This window comes from Adiantum capillus-veneris, chromosome 21, assembly GCF_014529385.1.
Source record: "Adiantum capillus-veneris isolate H3 chromosome 21, ASM1452938v2, whole genome shotgun sequence".
Lineage (NCBI taxonomy): Eukaryota > Viridiplantae > Streptophyta > Polypodiopsida > Polypodiales > Pteridaceae > Adiantum > Adiantum capillus-veneris.
In genome coordinates, this window is record NC_140951.1 from 90,853,438 (window position 1) to 90,877,615 (window position 24,178).

At 46.1% G+C, this 24,178-nt stretch overlaps 2 protein-coding genes across 3 annotated transcripts in view; one reads left to right on the plus strand and one right to left on the minus strand.

Moving 5' to 3' along the window:
* Positions 1-20,548: 20,548 nt before the first annotated feature.
* Positions 20,549-24,178, plus strand: part of LOC147431329 (AFG1-like ATPase family protein) — a 73,263-nt gene continuing 69,633 nt past the window's right edge. Inside the window, exon 1 of one of the 2 annotated variants that reach the window (XM_086493932.1) lies at positions 20,549-20,851. In XM_086493932.1, coding sequence (XP_086350058.1) covers positions 20,731-20,851 — 121 coding nt within the window. In that variant the 5' untranslated portion in view covers positions 20,549-20,730. The remainder of the gene's footprint in view (positions 20,852-24,178) is intronic. The other variant, XM_086493931.1, reaches the window with a different exon arrangement.
* LOC147431330 (uncharacterized) lies at positions 22,565-24,000 on the minus strand. The gene has a single exon (XM_086494513.1). It carries the CDS (start codon positions 23,891-23,893, stop codon positions 22,565-22,567), a length of 1,329 nt encoding a protein of 442 aa, XP_086350639.1. The 5' UTR covers positions 23,894-24,000.

Consider the following 24,178-nt stretch of genomic DNA (forward strand, 5'->3'; position numbering starts at 1 on the left):
CAGACATCCCCATCTCAGTCTGCTTTTCGGGTTTACGGAGGGAGTACTTACCACTTCTTTCCAGGATCGGTTCCGCCATTGGGACTGTCTTGGAGACACCTCGTACGGCAGCATCAGTGGCTGCCAAGGCAGCTGGCATTCCCTCAGTTTGAGTTTTGTTCAGAGATACTCACAGGCTCCCGAAGATTATCCTTTTACATCGGGTGAGTGAGGATTGGTTTCGACAGAGTGTGAAGTACTCGGGCCTCCAGATGGGCCATCTAGCGAAGGCCTGTCCACGGAGGAGGCCGCGACGTGCACCACAGTCTCAACCCCAGCCTGCCAGGGCTGGCCCGCAACCACAGCCAGCGGCATAGCCCACAGATGCAGAGCCACCCTCTGAGCCTGGGGCTCCAGCGGAGGAGGGGCGGCAGCAGGCCCGTGGCCAACGACGCCACGGACCACAGTGTCAGCTTGGCACTCAGAGTGGCCCTCAGGTGCCTACTCAACAGCAGTGGGTTCCCACGGGGAACCGTTCTGGTCCTCTTGAGCAGAAGGAGATCCCTGCGCCAGCCCCCACCTCCGCTTCTCCCTTGACAGCCGCTCCCCCCCCAGAGTTTCCCCCCTCTTCCTCATCCTCCCCGCCTTCTGCTCCCGTCGCCTCTCCACCTCGCCCCTCTACCTCTGTCGCCCCATCCCGGCACTCTTCTCCTCCACTCCCCCCAGCTCCTTCTCACCCCCCTCCTGCTCCAGTTTCACAGTCGGCTCACGAGACTGATCCCTCTCCAGCGGCTAGGAGATCTCTTGGCAGCGCCTTTGCCATGAGTCGCTTAGCGAGAGAGGGTCAGCCCTTCTTGTGGCCCCCTTTGCAGATTCATACATCCTCCTTGCAGCTATGCCTCGTGGGATGACGAGCATTGACATCTGACGCCGCTGGGACTTCTTCGACTACGGGTTCACTCATTTTCTCGGTGATTCCGCAGCAGACCATGAGGTAGCTTGCTTTAGGGTCCATGTTTTGTTCCTTGCCGCTAGGGGGACAGAGGCCTTGGACTTGGCAGTTGGTTTCTCCTTCCCCCTCTGTGGTAGGGCCGAGACAGAGTGGTCCCTCGACTCAGTGGTGGGATGGTTGCATACACAGGTCTTAGAGTTCTCTCACCACATGGGAGAACTTGGAGTTACAGATATGCTGCAGACTTTGTGGCCATTGGCCAAGTTTGCGGTGACACCTCCAGACTCACACCTCCAGACTCAGCAGGATGTAGGCACATTGTGGTGTACTTCTTTGTTGATACACAGTGTTTGCCTTGCTATGTATACATTCATGAGGACTCTTGGACAGAGGAGGTTGCTTTACGCACGGCTTGCTCTGCTTGGGCTTGGGCTAGGAACTCACTGCAGTCGCGCCTATCTAGAGGATGCTCGGATGCGGATTACTCCCCATCCAAGCCTGCCTCGAAGATAGCCCGTCTTGTTGCTGCTGCAGCATCTGTTCTCTCTCACTCCCCACGAGGACCGTCTCATGGAACATGCAGGGACTAGGTGGGCCCCAGTTTCAGCGCGACAGCGGGGCCGATTGCGTCAGGAGCTTTAGCGTTGCCTTGTGGGAGGAGAGATTGATCTCCTTATGCTTCAGGAGCACCATCTGTGTGAGAGCCGCATTCGGCGATGTGGTCAGAGTTTGCGTGGACGATATGATACCTTTTGGTCAGCAGCTTTTGGACCTGAAGGCATCCAGGGTGGGGTATGTATGACTATTGTGGACTCATTGCAGTAGGCCATTGTGGGCAGAGGGATTATTGTGTCAGGCAGGGCTCAATGGATTACTATGCAGGTTCAAGGTGACCTTGTGGGCTTCCTGAACATCTATGCAACCAATGTGGCAAGTGCTCGTGCAGAGTTTTGGTCACAGATTGTTGAGTCTTTGCCATCGCAGGCCAATCATTGGTGTATAGGAGGGGACTTCAACATGTTGGAGGACCCTTCTGACAGGATTGGTGGCAGCCATGCTACTGTGCATGGAGTCGAGTTGGCAGCTTGGGAGAGGTTGTGTATGACTTTGAGGGTCTCGGATACATGGTAGCACTCTGGTTTTGTGAGGCCCCCAGACAGTCTTGCCTTCTCTAGATCGGACCGCAGAGTGGGAGGAGTGAATCTATCGCGGATAGATCGCTTCTACACTAGTGACCACTTCAGTGACCCTGGGGGTTCAGTGGGCATCCTGGTAGGGACATCCTTCTCGGACCATGCACCAGTGATCCTCACAGTGGCAGACAGGCAGAGGATTGGGAGCACGATGCTTCGCATCCCAGAGAGGGTCTTGTTGGACTCAGCACTCAGAGAGAGGGTAGAGGCTCTCTGGAAAGAGGGCATGGACAGCGAGGTTTCACCTGTAGACACAGTGGCCTCAAGGCCTAGCTCAACTTAGCCACTTTTTTCTTCAGGAGTCTCTGGCTCGCCGGGCTGCAGCGAGAGAAGCGGAGCAACATCTCAGACGAGGCATTGCTTCACTACAGAGGATGCAGGAGCAGCATCCAGACAGTCCATGGTTGGAGGAGCAGTTACAGCAGGCTCGATAGGAGCTTGCTAGCACAGAGGAGAGGCGTCATGAGTTTGCCTTTCACCGACAGGCATCTCAGTGGACTCAAGTGGGTGACAGAGTGACTGGTGCCTTTTTTGAGACAGTGGGACCTCGGCACTCGCATGCCAAGGTCATTCAGTTGAGGAGGCCCGATGGGTCAGCTGCTTGTGAGCCCGAGGATATGCGTGCAGTTGCTACTGACTTTTACCATGAGTTATTATTGGCTGAGCCTCAGTCAGAGCGGCAGGATGCATGCAGGGAGAAGGTTTGGGCACAGATGCCATGTCTTGTGACAGAGGAGATGCGCCAGAGGATAGAGATGCCACTTCAGCTTGAGGAGCTAGATGCGGCTCTTAGGGCCCTCCCTCGTGGTAGTTGTCCAGGTGAGGATGGGTTGACTCCCAACTTTTTCTTGGAGTACTGGGACATGCTTGGCCCAGATCTTTATAGTGCTTTTCAGTACATTTTGCACACAGGAGTGATGCCTGACAGCATGAGTGAGGGCCTGATCTACCTCATTCCCAAGGAGGGTGGCTCCTTGGATGAGATTCGACAGTGGCGTCCCATCACCATCCTCAACTCAGCCTACAAAATTCTTGCTAAGGCTCTGAGTTTGAGGATTCAACCACTTTTAGAGAGCCTTATACATGGGACTCAGACAGGTTTTGTCAAGGAACGCAGTATCCTTGACAACATCTTCACTTTCTGGGAGGCTTCTGCCCTGGCACGGCTCCGTGGTGAGGACCTTGTGATTCTTCTTCTCGATTTTGAGAAGGCATACGACTGAGTTGACTGGGACTTTCTAGAGGGCACTCTCCGCAGGATGGGCTTCTGAGATGCTTGGATCAAAGGGGTGTCGGCTTTGTACAGACAGGCTCACAGTCAGGTGCTTTTGGCAAGACGGAGAGGTGAGAGCTTCATGCTCACACACTCGGTCAGACACGGTTTTCCTCTTGCCCCCTTTCTCTTTCTGTTCTATGCGGAGGCGATGAGCAGATTTTTGGTGTCACAGCAGGTTGGTCTTCGGGGCTTAGCACTCCCTATTCGGGGAGATGAGCTACTGGACGCTAAGTTTGCCGATGACTCAGCCTTGTACTTAGATGGCCAAGAGGCCAATCTTCACAGATGTGAGCAGGCTTTGGAGACCTTCTGTTGTGCATCGGGCGCACTAATCAACTGGAGAAAGACAGTGGCTTTCTCGGTTGGTAGTGCTCCTGTGCCAGATTGGATGCCAGGAGAGGGTTTCAGGTGGATTCCCCCAGGGACTGCAGTTCGGTACTTGGTTGTCATGCTGGTTTGGACTTGTCTCCCGAGCAGCAGATTGCTCCTCTTCTCCTGTCCATCAGAAGAAAGCTGTTACATTGGAGCTCAGCACGACTTTCGCTGGCTGGTAGAGTAGTAGTTGGCAACCAAGTGCTGTTGGCGACTATGTGGTACATCATTTCCTGCTGGATCTTCTCGAGTTCTTGTATCAGCCAGGTAGAGAGGCTGATCAGGAACTTCCTTTGGTCAGGACAGGACACTCAGATGGCCCTAGCCAGGGTGGCTTGGTCGGTCATCACGCTTCCTTGTTCTCAGGGAGGGCTTGGGATCATTGATCCAGCACAGCAGAGCAGAGCCCTTCTTGGGAAGTTCATAGTCAAGGACTTCTTCCAGGTGAGGAGCCCTGGAAGGAGTTCTTGTTGCAGAGGCTTCGTGCCAGGGTGCCTCAGTCAGGAGGCCCTTGGCAACCTTCGACCAGATGGATCTTTACAGAGATGCGCCGAGTTGGTTTGAGTAGGAGACTGGAGGACCGCTTCGCTGTGAGTTTGCTTCGTTCTTGGGAGCTCTTACGGCGTGGCCTGGAGCAGCGACAGCCGATGTGCACGGAGGAGCGCCTACGGCAGCCCCTCGTCTGGAACCCCATGGTTAGCACTCAGAGAGGCCACTTGGTTGGTAGTCGGCCTCATGTTTCCTGGGGTCCCATGGCAGTAGGTCCATCGCGCTCTCTAAGTGACTGGCTAGAGTTCACAGGTTTGTCAGAGGAGGTGCAGGGTTTCCAGCTCTACAGGGCATGAGAGGGGCGTGTTAGTACCTGATCTGTCAGGGCAGTCAGGGCATTCAGGGTATTCAAGAGATTGTATTTTGAACTATAACTAAGACCTTTAACTTTTGAACCTTAGGGATATGTGGACATTAGTACTTATATTTTTGGGTAGTTGGGAATGTGCCTTAGGGTATCTGATGGCGTGAGGCAGTTTCAGGATAACTAACGAGGCAGTTCTCTTTTCTCCTGATCTCGTACTGCTGTTTATGCTCTGTAATTGGGTGATGATGATGAAGTTAATGTGATGGCAGTCTCTTTTCCTCTTCCTTATGGTGTTCTTTACTTATTTACTTTGTAGTATTGTGTATGAATACTCAGTGTATTGTTCCTGTTTCTTGAATAACTGCATGTTACTTGCATTGAATACCTGGTAGGGTTGTGTGCCCCTAACAGGGCGCAGAGCATGTGTCAAGACATCTCAGAGTCAGTTCCAGCTGAGTGGCTCACGCCTCTCGAGCCAGTAGCACCCCAGTGGATGGGAGCCTTCACACGACTGGAGGTTCTCATTTCAGTCAGGGCCTGCTCAGAGACTGTCCCAGCCCTGTTCTTCGAGCTTCAAGGTGGGGGACGATTACAACGAGTTGCAGTAGAGGCCCCGCAGGTAGCAGAGTGCTATTTTCAGAGGATCCGAGTTGTGGGCATATGTGGGAGGACTAGCGTCATAGACCCTGACCCAGCAGCTCTTGAGACTGGACACTGGAGGCTATGGGCTTGGGAGTGTTGTCCACTGGCACGAGTACAGTGGGATCGTGGTGAGTGGCTATGGAGGGACCCCTTCTCTTCTGCAGACCACCCAGGAGTCCCCGTCTTTCAATACATTGTTCGGCTTGGACGGCATATACTTGCAGCACAAAGAGAGGCATGCCCCGCTGCAGCACGTCATTGGCAGGAGGAGGGCCTCACAGTCGAGTTCTTGGCAGCCTTTTGGCAGAGGCTGTGGGACTCTAGAAGCCGAGGCGCGTCACTTTGTTTAAGTGGTTGGTTGCACACAGAGCTACAGCAGTAGGGAGCTAGCTTGTGCATAGTGGTCTCTCGGTCGCATGTGCAGCCTGTGACCAATTGGTGGAGAGTCAAGGTCATTGTCTTTGGGACTATCCCTCGGCCCAGCAGGTGTGGCTACGAGTTCTTCGGCTGATGCCTACTCTCTCCACGGCTAGACAATACACTTGGGGGGCAGTGGCTTGGTCCACTCTCACGGGCCCGGCACTTCAGTTTGAGCTATCTTCCACTAGCAAGATGATAGTGATACAGGGGGGGCGTCCTACACTGCAGCCTGCTACTACAGAGCTTACTCCACAGGAGTGGTGCAGTGAGAGAGAGGAGTGTTGGGAGCTCATCAGTGGCCTGACACTTTGGTTCATCTGGCGGGCCCGCTATTTTCGCATTTTTGAGGCCTGCTCTGTGCCGCCAGAGACTGTTCGTGACTTTTGGCTGGAGCTGATCCATACTCTCAGAGAACAGCTTAAGGGACTATAGGGCAGCTTCAACCACATGCGGGAGCACCGCGAGGCTTTCCTTCGACTCTGGCGCCCTGGGCCTTCTACACCATTGTCCAGGGTGTGCTCAGATGGCACTACCGACCACCTGTGTGGCTCTTCCCTCCTCACATCCCTTGATTTAGCCTCATTGTATATATGTTGTTCTTTCATTGGGAGAGTCTCCCCATCATGTTTGTTGTAGCCCTCTCTTGCAGAGGTGGTTGTAGCCCTACGGGCAGCTTTCATTAACTCTCAAAAAAAAAAAGTACACATGTGGTACTAGTAAACGTATTCACACGATCGATGCTCCAAAAACAAAATTAGTATTCTTGAGGAAAGAGACACGGCATCAATTGCCCAATCTCAAAAAAAGAAAACACGAAAGAAGAGATTGCAAAAAGCAGCGAAGTCAGACCCCAGTTCAAAGACCAACATAGGGACTGGTGACGACCTCGTATATATGAACGACGTTGAAGAGGATTTTGATTCAGGTGAAACCATGGAGACCAAAACGACCACTAAGAAAGAAACCAACAAGGAAGATCGTCATGAGCCACAATAGCCAGGATCCAAGAAAAACATAAGAACTTATCCAAACCCTACAGAGGAGATTGAGCGAGTCAAGCAATTAAGGAGTTTGGTAGAAGATACCCAAAGGGATCTAGAACCATCACTTAGGCAGATCCACATTAGAGACACATTGTTCCCTACACAACAACAACCTGACAAAGTCCATAGACCCCTAGCCATACCTAGGGTCATCCAAGAAGAAAGTGACTTAAAGTCATGGGAAAGTGGGCGTACTCACTTCTTGTTGGAAAGAATGCTTACAGAGGTGTTGGGATATAGGCGCCTGTGCCTTGCCCGGCCGCCCAGAGTCTGGGCGCCCACTGACTTGTATACCTTATACATAGCATAAGTGTATAGGGGGCTGCTCACTCTTTGAGTCTCCCCACCCATATCTACGTTGTGTGTCTCCTTCTCTCTCTCTCTCTCTCACTCTCCGTCTGTGGCGCTCCCCGATCCCCTTTAATTGGTATCAGAGCGACAGGTGTGAGAGCGTAGATGGACGGCTTCGCGATGAACTCGTCAGCTATGGCAGAGAGGTCACAGATCTGAGCAAAGAAATAGAGGAGGTTTGTGGACAGCCATACAGAGGCTTGCAGGAGAGCTCTCAGGAGCTTCCTAGTGCTCACAGATCATAGTTCCTCTACAGATCAGTCCACAGTGTACATCATTTTCCCTCTTCGGGCAAGCTTTGCAACGGCTACATCGGCGACAAGTTGGAGCTTGGAGCTTCCATAGACATGGAAGCTGTGAGATTGATGCATTCAGCTCACGCATCGAGGTGGGAAGTGAGTTTGAGCCTTTCTATGAGCTCAAAGAAGCACAGAAGAAAGTCGTTCAGTTTTTGGCAGTTTGACAGCAGTCTATTGTTTTGCTCATAACTTGAGCTACAAAGCTCCGATTCCAAAAAAATTTGGTTCAAAACGGAGCTGGCTTTGAGCTCTACGACTTTGTAGAAGGAATCGTTTTTTGATTCGGAGTGCAGGTGGGTCTGAAATTAAAAACACAGAGACTATTTTTCATGACAGTTTTGGGCTCGGTTGTTTTCTTTGCTGCAGAAAGCTTACCCGTGTACACTGCAGGTAGCGGGCACATATGAGGTGTTACAAGATCGGGTTTGACTCCCAGGTACAGGTTGAGTCTAGTACTCCCACAGGTGTTGCCAGTTGCAGTTGAGTGGTTCTTCTGCAGTGTTGTGGCTTGCATACATGGTGTTTGAGCGGGTAATGCTCTATGTATGCTTATGTGGTGAGCAGTAGATCTTGTGAGCAAGTGCAGAGGTTGGTTATGGATGACATGTATGATCACCTGTGGTACTCTTTGTGAGCATTTGTTGGACACAGGTTTGCAGAGCTTATGCATGTATATTGAGTGTAGTTTGATGCGCATTGATTGCTCATTGTATTGAGCTTGCAGGACAATGGTTATTTTGTGTTGATAGCCATTGTGCGTCAAAACTTTGGCGAAATTTTCCCAGGAGTTTTATGCGTATCATTTATGCGATCTAGGTAGAGATTGCGGGTTGCACTCAGCATTTGCGTGCGGTGTTCTCTGCAGGTGGGAGATTTGTGCGTGTGTATGCATCGATACCGCACATTGTGGGCTTGGTGATTAGCTCACGGGTTTGACAGGCGTACAGTTATCTTGGCACACTCACAGGAGTGAGTATTGTGATGTATGCTTGTGTGGCTACGAGCTAGGTAGCCGGATTCGAGCACTAATGGCTTGAGGTTTTTCAACAGGTTTCAGCTACAGGTTTACAAGTTTACAGGCAGGTTTGAGGGCTTATTTGGGCGCTGAATTTTTAGCCATTGTTTCCTCTTTGCAGGTGTCCATGTATGGCTCAGTTGTAGGCTGATTTGGGACACATTTGTGACTTGTTTATGCAGCTATTTAAGAGCTAAATTTTGGGGCTGTTTTGGGGCTGATTTGCAGCCATATCTTACAGCCATATTTGCAGACTTTTGTTGATGCAATTCGAGCCAGTTTAGGGCTGATTTGGTTGACATTTGCTACTCATTGTTGGTTGCTCTTTTGCGAGCATTATGGCTGATTTTTCATTTGACTTCCAGTGTTATGGTTTGACACAGTTTGATGGTGTAGATTTTGTTGCTTGGAAGGAGCGTATGCTTGTTGCATTGGCGGATTTGGGGCAGGATAAACCCTTGCGTGGTTTATCGGCGAAGCCCAATTCTATGCGTGATGATGATTGGCAGGATCTTGATGAGTTAGCCATGTCTATGATTTGTTTGCATCTGGTTGAGTCTGTTTACTGGCAGGTCTCGAGGGAGACTACAACTCATGCTTTATGGCAGAGTTTACATGCTATGTACACGACATCCATGTCTATAGGGGAGTCTAGTCCCACTTCTATGTCCATGGGAGAGATTGGTCCCACAGGCAAGTCTCGACGGCATAGAGACTTGACATGTTGGCATTGTGGACATAGAGGGCACATTAGGCGTCGATGTTTCAGGTGTTTGAGACAACGGAGGCGACATATGCGTGATGCAGATTTGGGCATGACAGATGCTAGTGAGATCAGTATGGTGGTTACTGAGTATGCTTGTGATGGCAATGTCACATTTACATCTTGCTTGTCTGCAGACAATCTTATGTCTACGGATTGCATATCGGATTGCACATTGTCTTCACATTGGTTACTAGATTTAGATGCTACTTTCCATGTCACGTCGCATCGTGAGTGGTTTAGCACGTTTTCTAGTGGGAGACTTGGTTGTGTGCACATGGCTGATGGTGCTGTGTATGACATTGAGGGTACAGGAGACGTATGTTTGTCCTTACCCAGTGGTATGAGATTTACCCTGCGTCATGTGCGTTATGTGCCAGATCTAAGACGGGATTTGATCTCAGTCAGATAGTTAAGGGATACTGGATGTCAGATTTCGCTACGAGAGCGAGATTTTGTGATGCATTTGGGTTCGCTAGTGATTGCGAGAGGTGCCAGGAGTGGTATAGGTTACCCATTGCATGTGGATCATGGGAGAGACGGTGTTGTCTCTGTGATCACGCAGCCAGGTAGACAGCGAGAGAGCAGGCGAGTCTCTTTTTCTTGTGGGTTGCAGGGTACTTTGCATGGAGTGCAGAGTAGTGAGCTCGTTGTGCACACAGTTGGGGCACGACTTGAGCAGTCACACAGAGAGGTGACAGAGTCAGACATGCATGCTTTGCTAGTGATTGATCAAAGCAGAGAGTCAGTTGTGCGAGATACTTCTATGCAGGATAGACAGGTAGAGCGGTCTTGCTCTAGTGAGTCACGACAGGAGGACGTTGTGCAAGAGTCTATGCATACGGAGTTAGAGCATGAGAGCTCTAGTGAGTCACAGCAGATTGAGTGGTCATGTTTGTAGTGGATGATTGCAGAGGAGGCTGAGATGTCAGCGATTATGCAGTCATTCCTTTCTATGCTCGACAGTGAGCATGGGGATATAGTTGTGCAGGATATGTCTTCCAGCAGACATCTAGAGCAGCTGGTTTGCTCTGAGGTTGCACGACAGGTTGATACGTCTTTTGCGGACAGTCAGGAGATGCATGTGGCTGACACGCCTTGTCAGTCAGAGATGCCTATTGCCAGGGGTATATATGTTGATGCATGCTCCGTAGAGCTAGCAAGGCCCGCTAGCATTGCATCGGCATTCGGTGGTCTCATGTATGAGATGCTGATCTTGAGACCAGATATCGCAGCTGCAGTGGGAGCATTTATAGTTGGGGTTGTCAGTCGTTTGTTGACTGATGATGGCATAGTGCACGAGGGAGATATGCAGGTATTGCGTACATACTTGCAGTACGTGTGCGGTACGTCTGGTGGTGTATGGACTTACACGGGAGCAGGACAACCGGATGCACACGATCACAGCCAGCCAGTGGGCATCGGTTGAGAGCGGTTTTCTCTCGCCTTTTGTAGTCTTTAGACTAGGTTCTCTTGCTTAAAGGCACAGTCGCCTTTAAGTGGGAGGTTGTTGGGGTATAGACGCATGTGCCTTGCCCGGCCGCCCAGAGTCTGGGCGCCCACTGACTTGTATACCTTATACATAGCATAAGTGTATAGGGGGCTGCTCACTCTTTGAGTCTCCCCACCCATATCTGCGTTGTGTGTCTCCTTCTCTCTCTCTCTCTCACTCTCCGTCTGTGGTGCTCCCCGATCCCCTTCAAGAGGGACTACCTGACCCTATCAAAGAAATGGAGATCCCATCTTCTCCACATCAAGGGATTGAAGCCCAAAAGGTGTCGTTAAATATTACCAAACTGATGTGGATTTCATGGCTTCAAAAGTCACAACCACCATCATGTCCAAACTATATGGAGACCCTGAGCTATTTTTAGCTCTTTGAGCTTTCTCAATGGAGAACTGAAGGTCGGACTACCACGATTTGCATAGATGGATGGAGCTAGGGAGATGCCAATAGAGGAGGAACGCTTAAATCCACAACCCAACCTAGATGAGAACCCTGTTGTAGAAATACCTGTTAACAAGTTGGGACAATACTTTGAGGGCGATGAATCCAATGCAACCATACCAATCACTACCAAGGGATTAAATGTGAAGGGAATCCTTGATGTTGACGTTGGGTTAGCATTGTGATTGAAAATTGTTGGGAAACTATGGGAAGACCTCACCTTGGGACCACAACCATAGTAGTAAAGATGGCCGATGGGTCTATTGTTAAACCTATTGGGATGCTAGAAGATATCAAGATCAAGGTCTTTGGACATAAAATAAGAAATACCTTCATTGTTATGTATTTCTCCAAGCACACTATGGCATCTGATGATCTTAGGACGTTATTTCATGAGGGAAGCAAAAATAGTGCATGACTGGTCTAAAAACCATGTCTACTTGCAGTTCCAAGATTCTGTCATTCGAGTGGATCTTGTAACTGGTCGAGCACATCCTCTAGAAAACATGTTTATAGTTGATCATAGATCTGACACCACAGTTCAGTCGGCCCCATTGCAGTATTGTTACACATGTAAAGTGGACACTGATGTTGGGGAAGATTCTCCTTATATGGATGTACTACCTGGGAGGACTGAGTCTGACAATGTGGATTGGGTCCACTTAGCAGCAACCATAGACACTTGGGGAAACAAGGGGCCGACCTGGGTAACACCTGAGGGGATGAAATGCCACCATTTGTACCCTTAAATATGCTAGAAGCAATGCATATAGCTTTTGATGACCTACAAGATGAAGGTTTGACTGGCATTGGAACCAGTAGCGTCTCACAAGACTATAGCCCACACGATTTGGGGTCAGAATCATCAATTGAAATTGAGTGTGAGGACGAAGAATCTGAGTTAAATCTTAGTGCAAATGTGGGGACAAACCATTCAGGGCCCATTGGTACCCTAGATGACAATCTATCCAAGGGAGCAGAAGACACAAGTAGTGATTCATCTAGTGACTCTTCACTAGAGATCGGCCGTAATCGAAAATTAGACAAGAAGAGTAAGAGATATAAGAGGCAACGATATCGAGCAAATGTGTGTGCTAGAATAAATGAAAAGAAATCTACCACAGAATGGCTTAATTATATAGGGGTATGTGATGCTCATCGAAAGTTGGTAGATAACTGGGGTGAATACCTTCAAAGGGTTATGTGGTGTAGTCCACAATCCATTGACATTGCACAACTAGAGGCTACAGAGAAGCCAAAGTTCAGCCGTATCATAAGGAGATGACAAAATCAAGAGTTAGCGCAACAACAAAAGGAATTGGAAGTGAAATCACAATCCACAAAACAATAAGACCCCATAGACTTACACCCTGCACCCGAACGTTTCAAATCCTACACCACAGAGGAACGTAAGGTTGTGTAATATACAAAGGCTAACAGAAAACCTATTGATGGAAGTAATGGAGTCTATGATGGTCCAGTGATAGTTAAGGAGATAGAGTTAGTCAGTCGTGGTCAAGAGACGTATCAGCCATTCTAACTCCTCGAAATTCCTCTCACACGCTAGCGTACCTACCAAATCCCATTCAGGCAAGCACCGGAAAGACCATGTGAAACACTTGTGAAAAGTAAAGAGGGTACCTCTCACCCAAGGCAGGAGTGGATGACTCTAGAGTACTATCCATATCTGTACACACAAATAGATGATGGTTAGAGTGCAAATATATAAGGGTCGTGTCAAAAGGTCGTGTCCTTATGCATAATGTGTTTTTATGATTTTGTGTTATGTATAGACCTCATAGGTTTGCATATTTTTGTTTGGTCACTCTTGCTCTTTTACTTTTTTATTTTATAAGGTTTTATATATACATCCCCTAAGATTGGAGATTGAGAGGTCGGGGAGGAAAGTTAAGAGGGGAGTGAGTGAAGGATGACTGTCAGCAAACACTCCCCCCTTCTTTGGGTAGATCATACCTTTTGGAATGATGTCGTCACCTTTTGAAACCAATTGTTCCAAGTTGTTATGGGTGAAGGCTTTAACCAATAGTTTTCGACCACCCTATGTGTATCATCTAGTTGCAAGGGTGGTAAGGTACTTTCCCATTATTTTATTTGCAACGTTGTTGTAGGTGGTGAACTTACAACGAGAGGTGCAAACTCTTTCTTGTTTGTATGGATATGTACAATGGTAGATGGAGGTTGTATATGAACTACATGAAGAGCAAGAAGCTTCATTTGACTTCCATGTTCCTGAGCTAGGTGGAACAAATCGTTCGTTCTTCGGTTCCCAAACTAGCTCTGGAGCGGATGTGTAGCATTCTGTGATTTTTTTCTTTCAGCAATCGTCAATTTGTTTTGGAGCTATAGGATTGGGCTCACATGGGTCATGTGACAGGTAAGAGCACAATTTACATTTTGGCACCCAGATTTGATCATTTCCTTCATAGAAGCCTTGGGCTTCCAATAGTTTTTTAGGAATCCAACACAACGTTTCTTTACATTTCTTGAGGCGAGTGGGACGTCTCTTACCAGGCTCCTATCTTTTAGCACTAGCTGTGGTCGCTAAAGAAGATTTCGCACTAGTTTGGTACCTAAAGTGTCCTTTTTTTGTGAATTTAAATAAAATGGTACATGAAATCTAGAACACATCTCAAGAAATGCTTTTGCAAACTTATAAAATGTTATTCAAAGTACTCATAGAAAATATAATCCCTCACTTTGATCATAAACTCAATAGTAACTACACTGATGAAAAGAACCTACGCAAAACAACATTCAATGTTTCATTAAAACTCGTACTCTAGCCTAAGAAAAAAATGAGTAGGGTGCATGCAATAATCCATGGTAACTACTTATATATATATTTGATATTTTTTCAATTGTCGTGTGAGAGAAAAATTCTTTGTGACTAGAATTAAATATAAAAAGTCCTTGGGTCAAATATGCAACGTTCACAAATTCAATTAACAATCATAAAAAACATTTAGTTCATCTAAATTGACAATGTCTTATGATGCATATATACTAGATCTATGACTTTTTACATAAGGCGATAATTTTCAATGGTTATGCAAGCCACATTTGGTGATTTATGACATATCCAAAAAATTACGCATGTTGTAATTATGATTTTTTATTTATCAAAGATAAGCCTTAAAATAAAGTCCACTTTTAATTTTTTTCGATCATCTCACTTATTTGTATACAAATACCTTATATGGACACAATTGGGAGATTTATATACACACTTTCATTAGTTTTTCATAGCAATGTTTTTTTTCAAAGAAATTACGCACTACAAAATGAGCTTAAATTACAAGATGCCTATGAGTTTGAATCCTTGAAAAATGCTTGGTTGATGGGTATTGACCTATAGATACATTATACACCTTAGGTTTTTTCCCATAACCTCATCATGTTAATGAAAGAGGCCTTGAAAGACCAAAATTTTCCTCTTTGTTAGCATTTTCAAGATTTTGGTCTTTTGATTATCACAAAAATCTAGTCCCATAACTAGGTTATGAAGCTCATTTTCTTGCTAAAATAAGTTTTGTCCTATCCACACACCTTGAAATCTATGCAAAAATTTATTTTCATGAGAAGTTATATTCAATTTATCAAAAATTTGTTAAAACTGCACTAAATTTTTATGATTTTTTCATCTTAAAACTTATCATTATAATCTTAATTTGGTATTAATTTTGGCAAAAGTAAAATTTGGCTATGTTCTTCACCTCATAGATGACCTAGGATATGAATGTGACCTATGATTTTTTTTTTCTAGATTCAGCAAATAATTATGATATGTTGCTAGAAAAACAGGACACTTTAGTGTCTCAGGACATTTGAGTGTCCGATTACAGAACTAGTGCTAATTAGGGACCCACTTGTATGTTTTTTTTGTTATATTAGGATGGGTCTTGTGTGTCTCAAGCTTTATTTCAACTACAGTAGTTGAAGCTCTAGAGAGTTGGGCTATGGGAACATATGGTTCAACCTCTTGAACATGCAATGTTTTGGGTTTTACTTCCTTAAGAGGCGATATCTCAGGGACTATGGCTTGAGTGGCAGGGCTAAGAGTTGGTTTCTACGTTGTGACACCCCTTGTCCCCCAATCAATAGTGCATTTGGTGGCTATCATCCACGTGCATCCTAGGTTTATATTACCCTCCATAGTTCTAGCAGGCATGACCAAAAAGTCTTGAGCTACAACCCCATTGTCATAACTGACAAAAGTATGCCAGATTCCAAAAATTGAAGTTTTTTTCTTGTTGACACCCTCGACTTAGATAATACTCTCAGATAGAGGTGGCTTCCCTAACTGACACCACACCCCATATGATAGCAGATTATACTTAGCACCCGTGTCCAATAAGGCGTTATATAGCACTTTTCCATAGGTGCTATTTAGCTCAATAGGGTATTGTAGAGTTGTGTCAGAGGCCAACCAATCATCCTCTATTTCAACGTGGAATGCATGCTATTTAGCTCAATAGGGTATTGTAGAGTTGTGTTAGAGGCCAACCAATCATCCTCTGTTTCAACATGGAATGCATGTGTAGCTCCAAGGTTGGCCTCTCGTTGGCGTCTTATGCGTTGTTGTCGCTCTTTAGCCTCAGCTTGAGCTTGTATCTTCTTCAATTCTGTTTGTGCCTTGGCTGAAAAGATGGATGGCACGTAGCTCCTCTTGGCTTAAAGGATCATAGTATATTTTAAATTTACTCCCATTGAGGAATCCAACGGCTTCAACTCCATCAAGAGTTTCCACACGAATGGTACCTTGTGGGGTGATTTCACATACTCTATATGGTCCTTTTCCCACATATTTCAACTTTTTCTGTTTGTTACACACTCCATACATAAGGAATTTATCAACAACATTGATATCTTCATTCTTTAGATGACGGTCAAACCATTTCTTCCTCCTATCTTTCTCCACAAGTGTGTTTTTCACAGCTAGTTGCCTTTCTTCATCTAACCTCTCCAAATCCCAATTTGTGCGATGAGCTTCCACTGTTTTGGTCAAAACAGAGATTAAGGTCTTGTTGGTACTCTCAGCTTGACCATTTTCTCTTGTGAATAATAAGGTATGGACTTATGGTGAGCTATCATGAAGTTGACCATGAGTTCTTTTATCACTCCATTTATAAAATGAGTGCCATTGTCACTCACAATCTCAAAGGGACAACCAAATCTTGTAATAATATTCTCAAAGAGAAATTTGGCAGTTTACCTTGCATCAGCCTTACGTGTCGCCTTGGCTTCCACCCACTCTGTCACATAGTCAATGGCAACGATAATATATCAAGATTGAGTGCTACGAGCTGTCAAACTAATTGGGCCTACAAAGTCCAAACCCCATTTTTCAAATGGTTGAGTCACTTTAACAGGATGTAAGGGCATCTTATCCTTTCATTGTGTGATCTTGTAACGTTGGCATTCATCACATCCTTTTGCAAAAAGTGATGCATCCTTGAATAAGGTAGGCCACCAATAACCTGATTGCAACACCTTTTAGCTATTAGTTCCCCTAAGAAATGTCCTCCGGATATACCCATGTGGGCTTCTTGTAGTATGTATAAATACTCATCCTCATGGGCACAACGTTTAAGAATATTGTCCTTCCCTAGCCTATAGAGAGTTCCTGCAATGAGAGAATAAGGTTCACATTCTTTTAACAATTTCGAGCTATATCCTTACGAAGATCTTTGGGTGAAAAACCTTTAACTAAAAAGTTCACAATCTTCTCACTCCATTCAGATATGGTTTCGACTAGGAATAGAGAAGTACCAGGCAATTCATCATCAACTCCAGTAGGGGCTTCACCATTGGGTATGCGAGACAAATGATCCACCATGACATGTCTTTTACTAAGTTTCACCACAACGATAAAATCAAACTCAAGGAGAATTAACAACCGTCGTGTAATTATTCACGTGGAACAAGGTTTATTTACAAGATACAACAAGGCTTGATGATACACATAGAAAACAAACTTGTTGGCAAGAAGGTAGTAGCAAAATTTCTTTACTGCATAAATCATAACTAAACCTTATCGCTCTGTAGCGGTGTAGTTTCTCTGACATCATTCAATTGAACGACTTGCAAAGCTAATGGGGCAGTCCAGTTTATGTTCTCCTGGTTGAGCTAGAACCACACCCAATATCAAAGTTCGATGCATCAATATGCACATGGAAGATTACATTCCAATCGGGCACTCGTAAAATAGGAGCGCTAGTCAAGGTCTTTTTCAATGACTCATAAGCATGGTCACACTCCATTGGCAATTCAATAATGGCTTTAATTTTGCTCTCATCTGTGGAAATCCCATTTTTGGACACTATATCCCCTAAAATGACTCCATGTTTAACCCAAATTTGGCATTTGAAAGGGTTTAAGGAGATGCGATACAATTTACACTTCTTAAACACTTTTCATAAACATGATAGATGTTCTTTCCAAGAGGAATAAACACAAAGGTCATCTAAGAAAGCTTCACAAAACTCCCTCAAATATTCTCTAAAAGCAGTGTTTATTAATCTTTGAAAGGTAGCAGGGGCATTGGTTAAGCCAAAAGCCATAACACAAAACGCAAACACTCCGAAGTCGGTTATAAAGGCTGTTTTAGCTTGGTCCTCTAGCACAATTGTGATTTGATTGTAGCCAGAGTACCCATCTGAAAAGCTATAAGCTTCCTTCCCTGTAACTCTTTCAAGCACATGTTCTGAATATGGCAAGGGGTAATGGTCCCTCCTAGTGGCAGCATTGACCTTCTTGAGATCCACGCACACTATGAGTTTCCCATTCTTTTTTGGCATAACAACTATTGGAGACACCCGTTCTGAGTGCTCAATAGGGTATATGAATCCGCATTTGACAAGCTTTTCAATCTCTTCTTGAACAATCTTTGCATACTTAGGATTCACTCGGTAGGGTCGTTGCTGGACTGGTTTTGCCATGCTATTCATGGGAATTGTGTGTTGCACCACGGAAGTGGAACACTTTTCATATCATGATATGTCCAAGAAAATTTATCCTTGAATCCCTTGAGAAGTTCTTTAAGTACATACTCCTCAGTCTCTGTCAGATCTTTTTGTTTTTCTCCACAACGAGGAAAGGGGTTTAGCCTTTCCCCCCCCCAATCTCTACAGTATCCTATTCTCTTGACTCTCTAGGGGAGAGCAAATAATTAGGTTAGGGTTTCTTATGTTGTTTAATTGTGTTCAATAAGGGTTGGTACCTCTTCCCACTGATGTGCCTCTTAGAGGTATTCTTTGTGTTTCCTAGTGTGTACAAGAACGTCTTGCTGTTGCTAGGATTTGGAGCGCGATCATCAACACAAAGAGGTGTTTCTTATCCATTAGCATTGCCCCATATCTTTTTTGCATCCATGTTTGTTTGCTTTAATTGTGATTGGTAGCATAATATTCAACGCATTTTCTTAGTATCAAACATTAAATTCAATGTAACTTTTTGTCATAATCACTTGTTTAGGTTTAAAAATCAAGCAGTCCGACTAAGCTAGTTTGACCAAGTTAGGCGTTAGAGATCTTCTCTTAATACCATGGGGAATGTCTTCCTAATAATCAATGGTTACTTTAGGTCCTTAATCCGATTTAGGCAGCATTGTGTGTAATGTACTAGGGCTTTCTAGTGGGCTTAGTCCCTATTGACCTTTAGCTTAAGTATTATAAAGGGAGTTTACTAGTGTGATGAGCGTGGAGAGGGTAACAGTGTTATATGACCCCCTAAAGCTACAAAATTAAAATGCTGAAAACAAACAAACAAAAAAATCAAAGTGCCACAATGTAAAATCTTAAGCTGGAAGAGAAATCTCAGCTTCATTTGGTACTTCACTCACATGTATCGCCTATGGTACTAGAGCCCTAGAGGTTCCCAGTGTGGCCGCACATAGTGCATTGATCATGATTTTTTGAACCTATGTCTGTACACCTACCGACATCTTCTACTTTCTACATATTTGTGAGGTTTGGAGACGATTTTTGAGACAAAAACAAGTACAATATTACCCTTTGATGGCGATCTAATGCATATGTACGCCATTTCAATGAACAAAAAGAAGGCAGGTAAGGGTAAAGAAATCAATCATGGTCAACAAACCTAAATAGATATGGATATTCAAGGCAACAACTCTAAAATTGATAACCAAAACAAAATTGCATAATACTCCTTGTTAGCAGCGGCTAACATAGGCTACATCGATTGTGCATCAAGCGGGAGATATGCTATGGATGTGACTCACTATTTTCTACTCACTTCGTATAAGTCTTGGGCTCACTTGGAGTTCCAAAGTTGTAAATGCTAGTTTGAGGGCTCAAGCTTAAACCCATAGTAGAAGGGATTGTGGGTGAAGCTTTTAAAAGGAAGCTTTTATGCAAGGAGGCTTCATTCTTGAGTATCCACTCTTGAGGATCCACTTTTGAGAGCTCCCTCTCTCTTGAGTGTTCATCTATGGCCTACTAGTCTTGAGCTTATTGCCCATGCTTAAGAGGCTAGTGTTAATCATTGTAATTAGAGTAAGCTCTTCTTGATTGATCTAATTCTTATTTTCTCATTAGTCTTATCTTCTCTACATTTCATTAGGTCATGCATCAACAACGTTTTGCATTAGTTCAACCCAACGTTTTTACATCAAATCAACACCACATTTTTGCATATGTTGGGCCTTTTTTTACGAAGTAATCATGGCATACTAATTAATGCATCCTACTGGGTCAACTTAAAAGAAATCCATTTCTTTCCTAGATACCCCCTCGCCCTTTTTTCTACCCTACTCTCTCCTCCCTCCCCTCCCATCTGCGCTGCCTCTGGCTCGTCCCCCGCCTCTGCCTCGCCCCAGCCTCCCAGCCTCCCAGCGCTGCTCTGCGCCTCCCTTCCTCTTGTGATGCGAAGTCAAGACTTCTCTCCAAATGCAATCGCCTATGCTTGCACCTTCTACATCCCAACAGCCTATGCAATCGCGTATGCTTCACCTTGCTGGCTTGCGCGTGAAGTGAAAACCTCTCTCCAGATGCAATCACCTATGCTTGCACCTTGCTGGCCTACACATGCTTCCAGTCGACACTCTCCTCCCCCACATTTGCTTCCGCAATGCTGAGCGTTGTCAACACACAGATGCACATACACAAAGAACCCTGTCAGAAAGACGGCCATGGCTGGCATGAGGCGAGCTGTTCGTGAAGAGCAGACAGGTAGAGAGAGGCTCTCACTTGCAACATGAGGCTCTGGAAGCTGTGTGCACGTGCAGACATACACACAAAAGCATATGCTTCTCATAGATATCCTGTGTCGCGCCAAAAAGCATCCGGGGCTTCACTATGGCTCAAGAGCGTCTGTTGCAAGGCCACAAGCAATGTGTGTGTGTGTGTGTGTGAAAGAGAGAGAGAGAGAGAGAGAGAGAGAGAGAGAGATCTTTCAGATTCCGAATTTGGGACATCGCGTGCTTTCCCGATTGGCTCCTGTAATCTCTCCGAGCATCTACTCTACTTGTTGTAGACCGGGAGGTTAATCGTGGCATGCTAGCCACTTTTATAAGAATAGCTTTTGTTGACCATGCAACTGGGCTCACATTAAACTGCATTAGCACCGGGAGCAGTCGCGATGAGGCGGCGTCTACTGTCACTCGGAGCTAAATTGCTGAGCTCCTCGTCTACACCCATCAGCGACATTAGAGTGCTTGGAGCTTCCCGCCTTCTCTCCACGTCCACAAGTTGCACACCCGGTTTGCATTCTTACCTTTTTCTGCTTTAGAGTGGAAGGCAGAGTGGTTTGTTTTCTTGTCGCTGTTCATGCATAATGTATTGTTCCCTCCTGCATACTAGAAGGCCTCTGCTGCCTGCTGGAAGGAACTGTTCAAGACATTCCCATGAAGATCGTTGCTTTTTGCCTTACCATGCGAGAAATTCTTATACACATATCCCTAATTCCTTCTTGCTGACTAACACATATGTTTGTACGTGACCCACATTTGGCAATAATAGGTCTGGATAATTCGACATTTGCTGTAAATTCAATAAGCTAAGCTATAAGCCCTTCTATATATTGGTTTGCGAATGCCAATCCATGTGTAGCAAATCTGAAAAGTGATTGGCTTAACTTACAAGGGCCTCTTGCCGGTGTGTGTGTGTGTGTGTGTGTGTGTGTGTGTGTGTGTGTGTGTGAGAGAGAGAGAGAGAGAGAGAGAGAGAGAGAGAGAGTCTTTTGAAAGTTGCTAGATAGTCTCGGTGAGTCGTTGTATATAGCACCTCATTGGTGATCGACTTTGTATATTGTCACATGCACATGGCTCTGTGGGACATGCTACATCAATGCCTGACCCAATCGTGTGTCGTGTAGAGTCATAGAGATTAGGGGATTCTATGCTGGCAATTTTGCGGTCCTATTTGCAAGACCTGCATACTTGGACAAGTCTATTAGGTTAGGTTTTCTAATTCTGGAACCCTCTTGCATAAATCATTGTGCACAGGTGTTTGATTGTATTTGTTACTTTGCGTTGGACATCCAACAACACCAACATGTAGCGTAGGGTTATAGAAGAACGTGTTGGTCTAGTTCCCACAGGGTGCTCTCGTACGGTCACGTACGTTTTGTCCACGTACGAAGACGTACGGTACTCACCGAACTAGAAAATTTTATGTCGTACGACATGGTTATGTACGTTCAAAAATAAAAACACGCAACTCTCAAGCCTAGATTTTACACTCGAGACAATCAGACAATTGATTATCACATTGGACAAGAAGGCAACTTGCAAGTGCCAAATGCCGACACTCGAGTCGAGAATCAAGACAATGAGACACAATGGGCATGAACCGCGATTCGCATTACATGTCATAAATCAAAAAGCTAAGTTGAGATGATACAAAAAAGTAGGCCTTCTAAGCCTCAATCGTGCAAAAAATGGAAGTAGGGGCAAAAAAGATATTAGAGACTCTAAAGTCTAAGAGCTTCCTCCGAAATATGAGAGAGAGAGAGAGAGAGAGAGAGAGAGAGAGAGAGAGAGAGAGAGAGAGAGAGAGAGAGAGAGGAGCCTAATGGAATCCAAGGTGAAGGACCAAAGCAATGAGAGAGAGAGAGAGAGAGGGAGAGAGAGGAGCCTAGTGGAATCTAAGGTTGAAGGACCAAGGTCCAAAGCAATGAGAGAGAGAGAGAGAGAGAGAGAGAGAGAGAGAGAGAGAGAGAGAGAAAGAAAGAAAGATTTTTTAACGTCTATAAAGAGGCCGAAATTGGCCTATGAGACAAATCAAAGTACATGAGGTGGGTGTCCTTTGTGTATCCATAAAGGATAAAAGGGTACAAAAGTAAAAGTAAACTATCCTATGTAATGTCTAAGGGGAGGTGATACAAAGAGGGTGGGGGTGGAGCTCCAAAAACTGGGGGAGAGATGCAATCCTATATGCTGGGGTAAATACAATCATGAGATGCTATCCTATCTCTAACTCCATCCAGTCCCATAATCAGGGTGTAATACATGATGCATGGAAGGGTAGAGTGTGGACAATCCACGTAAGATGGCGGTTGGATCTGCAAAAGCCCGAGTACGTCGCTCCTCCAAGGATCTGTAGTAGTGCTCCTGGATCTCCTGGATCTCTCTCTGGTGTAGGCGGGGTGCCCTACGTCCATGTGTGCGTGGGCGTCTGCGAGCTCGGACCTCCTCAGCCTGCTGTAGAGTCACTCCTCTCTGGGTGGTCGAAAGTGATGGTGTTGCTATGGTCCTCTGGAAAAAGTCCGTGAGCTGTGTCTGGCGCTCGTCTCTCATCCCTAGTGCTGCCCGGAGGAGGGAGTCCCGATGCTGCTGTGCCTCTATGAGGAAGCGGCCAAGCTGTCGCTGGTCTCTGGACTCAAAGATCTGATGTAGAGTGGGCTGATCTGCAAACAAGGTCAGATATCTGTCTCTAATCTCCTCATATGCTCTACATCTGCATACGTAATGCTCCTCGCTCTCAACCTCTGCTGTGCAAAGTCTGCATATCCTCTCTGCTCTGGGGACATGTGCCGCTCTCCCTGCCTCAATCTCTAGCTGGTGTGATGATACTTTGAGCTGTCCGATGGCGACCCGTGCTCTATGTGGCAAATAGACATCCATGTATCTCGGTCTCTGGATGAAACCATCTGCTACAATAGTGAGGAAGTGGTCTCTGAAGTACTGCCTCTTCGTGGGAAGAGGCTCTCTGGGTGTGATCCATGTCTCCTTGATGTATAGCTGCCAGAGATCTTGTCTGAGAACTCGATTCCTCTTGGTGTGTGAGAGGCGTATGTGAGGGGAGTCGGGATCATACTGAAAAGAGGGCAGATCCATGATGTCCAAGCCATGGGATGTAAACCACTCTATGACCTGTGAGTACCATGTCCTCGTGTCCCCCTCTTGATGCAGCTGTATCGATGCCTCAAAAGTTCTGCGGGTGAGTCTGTCTGGTGGGAGCTCTCGCATGGGCTGGATGAAACAAACTGTCTGAAAGAGAGCCTCTACTAGCATCGGTGGGGTAGCTAGCTCTGCTTTGATGATATCATGTGGTACTGAGGGTTTGCTGTGGAGCAAACGGGAGATCATGATGATCTGTGGGCGCTCTATCTGTGTCCATAGGGATGCGGATAGCCCTGGAGCCCATACAGCGGCTGCATACATCATGGCAGGTGTGACTAGAGTGTCAAAAAGCCACCCCTTGGTGCGGGGCTCCTGGAAGTGGGCCTGATGGCATCTGCGCTCCAAGGTGGCGAGCGTTGCATATCCTCGTGTAAGCCGGTCTCGGGCTGTCTGTGCCATGGAGAATCTACCAGTGGTGCCAGTGAAAGTCACCCCCAGGTATACATATGAATCAACCACATCGACCTGCCCGCCTGCTGCTGTGAGTACTGCTCGGCTCCGCACTGCCCTGGAGGTGTGAGAGAGGAGGCTCAAGGCATGTGGGACGTGAGGGGGGGGATGCTAGGCTAGGTGGGAGGGATCCTATGCCAAAAGGAAACCCAAAAACCTCCCAAAAAAGTGCAGGTCACACTAACCGTTGATTGGTCAAACCGACTAAAAAAGCCACCGGACGGATCGAATGCC